This window comes from Schistosoma mansoni (assembly GCF_000237925.1).
Source record: "Schistosoma mansoni, WGS project CABG00000000 data, chromosome 1 unplaced supercontig 0071, strain Puerto Rico, whole genome shotgun sequence".
NCBI lineage: Eukaryota > Metazoa > Platyhelminthes > Trematoda > Strigeidida > Schistosomatidae > Schistosoma > Schistosoma mansoni.
Window position 1 is genome coordinate 784,644 of NW_017385989.1, and position 10,544 is coordinate 795,187.

General features: G+C 33.7%; 1 protein-coding gene and 1 non-coding gene across 2 annotated transcripts in view; both read right to left on the reverse strand.

Annotated features, from left to right (window-relative positions):
• Window positions 1-2,148, reverse strand: part of Smp_139210 (hypothetical protein) — a gene marked incomplete at both ends in the record, with an annotated part of 29,917 nt that extends 27,769 nt beyond the window's left edge. Inside the window, one exon of the mRNA XM_018791825.1 lies at window positions 2,045-2,148. Coding sequence (XP_018645048.1) covers window positions 2,045-2,148 — 104 coding nt within the window. The remainder of the gene's footprint in view (window positions 1-2,044) is intronic.
• Window positions 2,149-10,238: 8,090 nt separating this feature from the next.
• On the reverse strand, window positions 10,239-10,310 carry Smp_tRNA_01588_Pseudo_TTG.1.1. The gene has a single exon. It is a non-coding gene (tRNA).
• Window positions 10,311-10,544: the final 234 nt, after the last annotated feature.

Sequence of the window (10,544 nt, forward strand, 5' to 3'; positions counted from 1 at the left end):
AAGTTCACCTGTGGACCGTCCTCACAATGAAGTGTTCACAGTTAGACAATCATTGAAGGTTATCCAATAGTTTCGGTGTTTTGTGTCAGTATGCCCTGTAGTAATAGGTGTTCACGAATCTGTCAAGGATTAAACATAGAAACTTCTAACCTCTAGATGAGTGCGTGACTATTGGATTGAAATCTTAGTTGTTCATGCTTCGAATTTCAGCCAGTTCAACGACTGGAAAGGATTCCTCAGGATAGATTTCGATAGAAAATCTTGGTTGGCGACCTACGCTCGTCTACGAGGGATAACACGCGTAAGACAATAATTTTTTTACGACATTAATTAAACAATCTCCACAAAACCCCTTCTGATAATTAATTTCTAGTTGTTTACTATTTTGTTTTACAGAGAATAATGGAATATACTTCAGTGGCTGGATATCTGATTCCATTTGGATCATTTCTGATTGCTATCGAATAATTGCTGTCGAAATATACATCTTGACCACTCTCTCGTATATAATCATCGACTTAAACCGCGTTACTGAATAACGAAGCTAAATAAGTCAAATACGAGAATGAATTTCGAATACATATATTCCGTACAATCATTGATCTGAAAAGACAATCAGGAAGACAGAGAGAAGGAAGTTAAACTAAATGGCGCACAGTGGAGAAGGCGTGTGAGCCAACTCGATTGAATCAAGTGTTAATCGATACACACAAAATAAGTTACAGACATGTGTTGAGTAGGATAAGAAGTGTATACACACATATGCTCACATACGAAAACAGTCAAGGTTGTTAAGTAAATAAATAGTAAGATCAAAATGTGACCTAAGGAGAATGAGTAAATTGGTTTGCCCGGAAGCTAGAATAAGTTATATGAGCTTGACAGTAACAGCAAACAGCTAAATATTATGATATTTATGTATTTTTCTAATCATATAGTTTACAACTGTAGCTATTTTATTCTGATCTCATTCATAGTAATAAACTTATACATTGTAGAAAAAAAATACTGAGTTAGTCAAATTCCAACCAACTAGCATTAGTTTCAATAATATTGTAGGATTACTGCAACCACTAATTATCAGTATAAAACCTAGAAGAGTATTGGCGAGTGCATAATTTATGGACGAGCCAGTCAGAAGCGTTTGAGGGATTCAAGTTCACGGCACCAATTTCAGTACCTGATATTCCTGTACGATCGAGTCACCGAGGATTTTAGGGAAGACGTGACAGCTGAAAGGCTACAATAAATGGGCCTACTAAGAAGTTTCTTTATTTGTAATTGCGGTAATCAAATGATTTGTAGATCTTGTGCAAACTACCGTGACGACGTTGTCTTTCGGTGTTATATATGTTGGAAGAAGGAGTCTGCTAGAATAGAAACTTTTTTGCTCGATTCAAACTGAGACTGATGCAAATTATAATAATAGCAGCGTACGGTCAAATAAAAGCAACAATAACGTTGGCTGCAGTATTCGCAGATGTTACCGAAGCTTCGGCTGTTTAGTAATATGAATGTTGTAGAGTTATGTGCATAATAATAATGACAAGCTTACATAACCGGAGTACACACAAACAATATTGAAGCTATATGGTCGAAGCTAATATAGTTTTTGCGACCTTATCATGGCTCCAGAGACCGACTATTATGGAGGCATATGGATTAGTTCCTTTACAGTTTACATTAAAATTTACTGAACATTTGAACCTCTTTCTAACCTTGACAAGTTTTTGGACCATATAAAAGAAGTGTATTCACTTTAATTCTTTGGTCCTGTATAATATATTTTTACTTTATACTAACTGTTTCTTGATTGGTTAATATTTCTCAAGGTCACTTTAGATTCGTTCAAGGTCATCCATAAACTATAGTCCCGCCATTCATAAATCATAGTCTCGACAGAATATTTAATGTCAATTTATTTTTAACCAGTTTTCGCTCTCACTCCCGTTTCCTTATACAATGTATGTACTGCATAACTTCATGTAGGACTGTTTATGTTTTACAGAATAGATTTAAATATACTTAGGTATTATTCTATTACATAATAGGAATAGTAAGAAAATGTAGGTCCATCAGTTGGTTTGTATTTGATAAACTAACATTTGTCAATTGTTTGCATAATTCCAAATGATTATCCACAACCATATTCACAAAGAATTGGCGGCGTGCTTAAACATCTGGGCTACCTAATCCTGTCATCGACATATTTCAACAAGTTATCTGTATTTTGTTTGTTTTATTACATCATTATGGCTATCAATCGCATAACCCTATTCAGGTGCGTTTCTGTAAAGTGTACAACTTTTCTCTGTAAAGGTTACAAAGAGGCCGAATCAGAGATATTGTGGTTGCTAGCAATATGTATGCTGAGAAAACAATGTACTGCTAACTTCTAACTAGTAATCATTGAACATTTATCGTGAGGATTGATCAAGAAATTAGAAACGGAGACTTGTTGAAATACTTTTGTGCTGAGAATTCTATATTGTACCTAAAATGTAATATTGAATAAAGCTAATAATAATAATAATAGTAAAAAGCCGAATAACATACTAATAACACAATTAGCAGCATTACATCATGTTCAAACATAAACAACACACTAACCAACTAATGATTTCGAAATTTTTGCCATATTTCATTATTTAGATTAAATCGATGAAAAGATGACAAAGATACTAAAATCATTAAGATTCAGATGTAAATATGATGACGCTTTACTCATTGTCGACTAGAGTAACTTATGCTATGATGTTATTGTTATATCGAGTGAATGCGTACGCTGTTTAATATATGACGTTATAAGACTGCCAAACATAGAGGAGTGAATTATCGATCAGAGCAATGATATACGGAAACCGTATGAGCAGTCTTGAATACTTATCAGTCCTGCTTTCTGCCTAGCCCAGCCAATTAAGTCCACAACACCAATAACAGCCTCTGCAATATGAATTATTATTCTCAAACATACTGGATTTGTATACCAAACAAACTGACTACATCGTACCATAAAATAAAAAATAACATTTGTACAAGATTTAGCCAAATGTGTTTTTGAATAGGGGGGACAGAAATTAATAGACTGGGTATAACTCAGGAATGGTAAACCGTATGATAATAGTCTATGGGTCAAAATAAAGCTCATAATAAAAGGAACATGAATATGAATAGTTAAGTTACTTAGTAATTATACAATAGGAAATTGACATATCACATTGGTCCATAAATAGTCCTCAAAGTTACCATTCATAATTCTCCACGGGATATAACAGTTATGGAAAGAGCTTCTTGATTAAAGTACGCAGGGATCTAATTAATAACAATGATATTCTCTTAAATGGATTCTTTTAACTTTTCAATGAGAATTTATAACTTTTTATTGTAAATAGTTCAAAGAAAGCATAACTAGTCAGATAGTTTCGTGTTATAAGTTCTATCTTTTCATTCCGCAAATGGTTAACCGAAAAAGCATAGAAAATTTATGCTATCTAGATATAAAACGAAATCCGCCTGAAACTCTTCTAGAGTTAGTGTAGGTCCCAGGTCGGGGTAAAGCAGGAGGGTTGGACATGAGGTCAGTCACTGACAATTGGACTGAGCCATGCTAGTAGGTGTAGACTACCTGGTTGGGATTCGCGAGATGATAGCAATCGATGGTTAGAGACCTTGAATGACATGGCTCAAAATCGTTTGCAATCGCGAAGGTGCATCCACTCTTTGTGTTCTACCAAATTCTAATCTTCTGAATTCTTCATGTCCCGTCTGTTCTCTCTCCAAATCTATTTCACTGGATTATTCTCTTTGAATAACATCTTCAAACCCTAATCTTTCCGATTACTAGTTATGCTCTTACTACTTCTACCACTATGGGATTTGAATGGACAACTGCATCTCTGTGCTAATATGGTATGGTAACTCGATCTGATGTACGTTCGTACGAAGTTCTACGTTGTGACTGACTGACTGAACCCCATCTTTTAGAAAACAACCTTACTAAAAACATGTTAACCAGTAAATACAAAATTCTGCACGCAAATATAAGATTAATTTTAATCCTTGAAAAATCAGTTTGTCCAAAACTTATTCTGTATCCTAACTTGATTCTTTCTATATTTACTACTGATTATTTTTTCATGAATTTTTCAAAAAAAATCTTTTTTTTTATATTCTAGAACAGACGTATCTAACGACAGATACATCTTTATATACATGTATATGGATATGCGTGTATGTGTGTATATGGGGTTGGTGGGCGGGTGGTTGGTTGGGAATCTTTTGTACGCTAACATGGATACATGATACAAACTAATACATAATAGTTATCAGATCTAACTTCATAAATCAAATCACATTTATATACCTGATAAACATTTCCTTTATATATATATATATATAAATGTATACCAAACATGTAAACGACTGTTTTATTTTCAGGCTAACCAAAATACACTATTGCTATAGCAACAAAAACCCTGATCGTAAAATATTAGGACAGTAATGATGATGATGATGATGATGATGATGATAAAGATAAGTTTGGATATTACTTCACTTATATATATATGTGTGTATAAAGTTCACTCAAGAAATGGGTAAAAAGAAAAGTCAGGTAATAAAATTATCACCTTTTCTTTTTCTTTCTATTAGTAGTATGAAATTTAGTATTTTGCACTGGAGCTTTTTTTTCTTTTTTGGGGGGCGGGGGGGGGGAAAGATTAAGTATAATCATTTATATCTTAAGGGTTTTTTCTATGTATACAATAGACAGTTTTGTCGTCCAGTTTCCTTTTTTAAGTTACGTCTATATGAATAGAACTAATTACTGTCAACGAATACCATGCGACCTGCTTGAATACCTGGATTACCAGTTCCTGTCATCTATATATTTCAACAAGTTATAAGTCTTTTGTTTGCTTCAACGGATCATTATGTTTATTAATTGAACAACCGATTTAGTTTGGAAAGAGCATAATCAGAGACATCGTGGTTGCTAGAAATATGCATCAAAAAGAATATACATTATTCAGATGTCGATTCCTGAACAGCTAACATCAAACTAACGCTCACTCAATACTTATTGTCAGGATTAATCAATAAATAAGGAAAAGAAACTTATTGAAATACTTTGAGCTATGAATTATATATCGTACCAAAAGTATAATATCCAGTGAAGTGACTAATTTACAACTGAAGAACATCTGGAACTCAAAACAATTGTCAATCAACATCAAAGTCAGAATTTTCAATACAAATGTCAAGACAGTTCTACTGTATGGGGTGGAGACGTGGAGAACTACGAAAGCCATTATCCAGAAGATACAAGTGTTTATTAACAGCTGTCTACACAAGATACTTCGGATCCGTTGATCAGACACTAACAGCAACAACCTACTGTGGAAGAGAACAAACTAGATTTAAGTGGAGGAAGAAATGAGGAAGAAGAGTTGTAAGTGGATAGAACACGCATTGAGGAAGCCACCCAACTGCGTCACAAGACAAGCCCTCACATAGAATCGTGAAGGTCAAAATAGAAGAGGAAGACCAAAGAACACATTACGCCGAGAAACGTAAACATACATGAGAAGAATGAACAAAAATTGGTAGAACTGGAAAGGAAGGCCTAGGACAGAGTGGGTTGGAGAATGCTGGCCGGCAGCCTATGCTTCATTGGGAGTAACAGGCGTAAGTAACTAAGTAAGTGAGTAAGTAAGTAAGTAAGTAAGTAAGTAAGTAAACCAGCTTCCAGCTGAAGAGGAAATTAGGAAAAGACGTTGGAAATGGATAGGACATACATAAAGGAAATCACCAATGTGCATCACGACGCAATCCCCAACTTGGAATCGTGAAGAGAAGCGGAAAATAGGAAGGCCAAAGAACATATTACGTCGGGAAATAGAAGCAGAGTTGAAAACGATGAATGTTAACTGGAAAGAACTGGAAAGGATTGGCTGGGACAGAGTTGAATGGAGAATGCTGGTGTGCGGCCTGTGCTACTCCACGAGGGGTAATAAACGTAAGTAAATAATTAGGTAAATATGTAGGTGAAATTAACAATCAAATTTCTCATGTGTAACAGTACTAAAATTCAGATTTTTATGACATTGTAGTGGATTACTTTATATAACCTATTTCTAATATTGAACATTCAACATTTTAGTTAAACCTATACTACTTATATGAATCATTCTTTGTATAAAATTGTCTACTGATTAGTGAATAATTTGAATTTAATCCGTTTTAATGTTTTAATTTATTTTTTATTGACTAATGAATTGACAGAGATTCCAACCACTAACATAAAATTTTAGTTTAATAAATTTTTGTCGTCAAATTAGTGGAATCACTATGGATAACATTTTAGACTCGATTCAAGTTAACATGTTTGTGGATAACTTTGAATAAACAAGAAGCTATAACACTAAATCACTACAATAATATACTATGTTAGATGGTCCATTTATAATCTCTAATGATCTTAGACATTCTATGCCACTTAATTTACTATGAAGTATTAAGTTGATGACAAATTAAACTTCCAAAGATTTACAGCTCAAAGAACTGGAGACGAGAGACTACTGATATTTCAAAGAAATATGAAGTAGTACATGTCCATATAATAACAGTTTCTGTCTATTAAGTAAACCAAGAGAATAATTTAAACGCTTATTGACCGCTGTCATAAACTCTATTCCAAAAATCGGGGTATTTAAAAAACCAACTTAGAATAATTGAAATATATTTACAAGGAAGGGAATACCCAGAAAAATTCATCACCAAATATGCAAAGGAAATTCATAGGTTCACTTGATATTTTTGGTCACACAATGAATGCTTCAATAAAAGTCATTTGTTCAACGCAAAGGTCAGTCACAAATAGATTGAAATTATGGGGACTAATACATCTGATTTCTTAAAACATTTTAAAGAACCTGAGATTCAAATGGTCACAGTGCTCTGATTAGTGCAATAGCATAACATTTAGTTGATAATGGACTAATGTCGACAGCTACATTTCCACTATACTGATAAATAGACATAAAAGCTCAAACTCCTAACAATTCACTAAGGCAGTTGTAATAGGTACGCATTTTTCAGTTTACATTAAAGTCCAGTTTAGTCACATGGAGTAAAAGAAATTTTCCATTGTTTACAGAAGAACTCAATATAACAAGATGTCCAACGATTACATACCGCCGAATAGTTATTTCACTACAGTTATTGTGTAATTTTCGGTTAAACTTATTATAAAAGCATATCTACTAAGATGAATACATCTAATGATTGATACGAAACGATGAAAACTTTAAGAAAGTAGGACAAGGAAAAATGGAATTTAACAAAGAGACTTTTTATGTATCTTGTAAAAACACTTGATTAATTGCAGGAAAAATTGAATCTTCATTTGTATCTAGAGCGCAATAAAGTGAACAGAATGAACATCAACTCTGAGATGTAGGTACATCGAGCTGACGAGTTCCAAATAGGATGAAACGCACATCAAACTGGATTCCATTGCTAGCCATTATCCATCTTTGCTTATAATACTTGTAAATTAAGGCTATATCGAGGCAATATTCACAGTTGGCACATATGCCAATTAGAGACTGACCAGTTGCAGTCATAAAAACATCAATGGGAAGATTCAAACAAACAATACCAAGTGAATTCATAATAGAAATTGTCATCAGAATAAATATATTGAGAATAATTTGAATCTGCTTATTGAAGAAGCTACAGCGTGATATAAACTTCTTTTAGTGATATGTTCTAATAAATAAGTCTATTTCATTTGAATTACCGATCACGTACCAGATTTCAGATTAAAAACACAACAAAATATGAATATATGGACAGTCAACCAGTCATAACGGATATAGTGCTTAGCATATATAAGTGTTACTTTTAAGTTGTTAGATCAGACCTATATAACAAGATGAAATTATTACCATGAATAACTAAAGTGTTCATGTAGTCATAGCAACAATAATAGGAGGAAACAGTGAACATTGAAGAATGAAACGTAATAAATAGAGGATTAATAAAATTCAAAACTCTAAAGTAGGATAAAGAATAAATGAATCTATCACAAATTTGTCACTGATTTGTCTGATGTAACCCCCATATATGTATAAATAATACGATACATAAATCTAATCAGTTATCTTTTAATTATCGTAGAGAAACCAAAACAGAGAAATTCAAATCAAAGGGTGGTTTTTTGGATGAGTTTCTAAGTGAAAAAAAGAAACGATAATTACCTGTTTGTTCATTCATTTATTGTTCTTGTAGCAGTGATTACAGTTAACCATAGCGGTACAGAGTTAACCATAGCCGTAACCTTAACGAATTAAGTTGTGAAAAGATAGTTGATTTGACTTGTTTATTACTAAGAGTAATGAGTATATAAGCTTTAAAAAATAATATATCCTTTAGAAATATATTATTCTTAGCTATTTCTATTCATTAATTAGAATATATTTTAGTGCAAATTAGTTGATTAAAAAGATTGGTTGAAGTTAGACATTAACATCATTGGATACCGGCTCAGTGCGTTCGCGCACGAGACCAAAGATCCTGTGTTCGAGTCCCGCATGTAGGACCCTAAATGAGTACTGATAAGAAATCTCATACTAGGAAGAAACGGCCAACACCTCTTCCAGTTTTTCAGTAGTGGTCTAGGTAAGAGTAGCCTGTGAATTCAGCCTTGAAAATAATTTAATCTCTCTATAAATATAACTACTACTCATTATTTACTCATTTTACCGTTCGTTACGTATTCTCTAGTTATGCACAAATTAGGAATAAAAAACTTACTAAAAAACAAATCTTAAATTTTCATAGTTAAAATAATGAGTCAATTGAAGCTAGATTACCATGGAAAACCTGGAAGCACTGGAAGGCCGTTTCGTCCTAGTGTGGGACTCCTCAGCAGTGCGCATCCACGATCCCACCTCTCCAGATTAGAATGCAGGGCCTATCAGTCTGGCGCGCGAGCGCTTAACCAATAGACCATTGATTCTGCATCCCCTGGTGTTATTGTCTAACTTCACCCAATCCACGAAGTTGAGCAACCATTTACCAATTGTCTTCAGTGAGTTAATATCTCACAACAGACCTGGTTGAACTCAACTGTTTCTCACTAGAACTCCAGGAAATGTCTCTTAAAGTCAGTCACTAGTGAGCATATGATTATAACCAGGAGGGATTTTATAGAGATTTCATTTTTTCATAATTGAAATCATGATTCAATTGAAGTTAGACCACCATAGAAAACCTGGAAGCACTGGATGATCGTTTCGTCCTATTGTAGGACTCAACTATGAAAATACTGTAATCTCCACAAAACCCCTCCCAAATTTTAACTGTTTTAAACTATAACTATTTGAATTCACCTAGTATTGTTTGTTTGAAACTTCCCATTGATGTTTTAGGACTGCAGTGGACTCAGTGGTCGAGTGGAAAACACGATGGTGTTTGAAGCGAACAGTGATGAGTTCGAGTCCCAGAGTGAACATTAACAAGTGTGAGATGCAGATACATCCAGCTGACAAGTCCCAAATAGAACAAAACGCGCGTCCTGGATTCCACTGATAGCCACTACCCATCTTTGCTTAAAACTGTTTGACTAGACAAAACATTCACCATTTAGATATTGGGTAAACAAAATAGAACCTTTAATTTCTTTCTTTCTTTTAATGAATTCTAGTTGATAACGATTCTTTAGGTTATGATTTATGTATATATCCCCTATATACCTATGAATGTTTACTTTTCTTTCTACCATTTTAGTCATGTAAATAGATGAATGAATCTATATATCTAAGGTAACTATTATTATTATGATTCGATTATTCTATCAATAAACCAAAAAAAAGAGAAGAAAATAATAATTAGAAACAAAATTTTTTTTTCTTTTTCTAAAAAGAATAATCATTGTCAGCTTTGACCTTTTCACCTTATTTGATATAACCTGATGTTGAAAAGGAAAAAAAAGGAGAAAAAAAGAAAAAAGAGGAAAGAAAAGAGAAACTGAGTGTATTTCTAATCACTAACGGATATAGAATCATAATTTATCGTTTCTACATTAGTCCAATATGTATCCTTAATTATTAATGAATTAAAATTGAAGAAAAAAAAGAAATCAATTCACTTTCATAGTTGAAATCATGAGTCAATTGAAGCTAGACCACCAGAGAAAACCTGAAAGCACTGGACGGTCGTTTCATCCTATTGTGGGACTCCTCTGCGACTCAAACCCAGTATCTTTCGCTTCAAACGCCATCGCGTTACCAACTTAGCTACTGAGTCCTAATAGCCATCTGAAGGTACATCCGGCTGACAAGCCCCGAATAGGGGGAAACGCGCGTCCTGGATTCCACTGCTAGCCACTATCCATCTTTGCTTATAAAGCTTGTGACTTTAGACAATATCGAGGAAGTCCGTACAGTATGCACATATGGCCAACAAGAGACTAATCAATTGCAGTCCTAAATAACAATCGGAAGATACAAGTAAACAACACCCAGTGATAATTACTCATT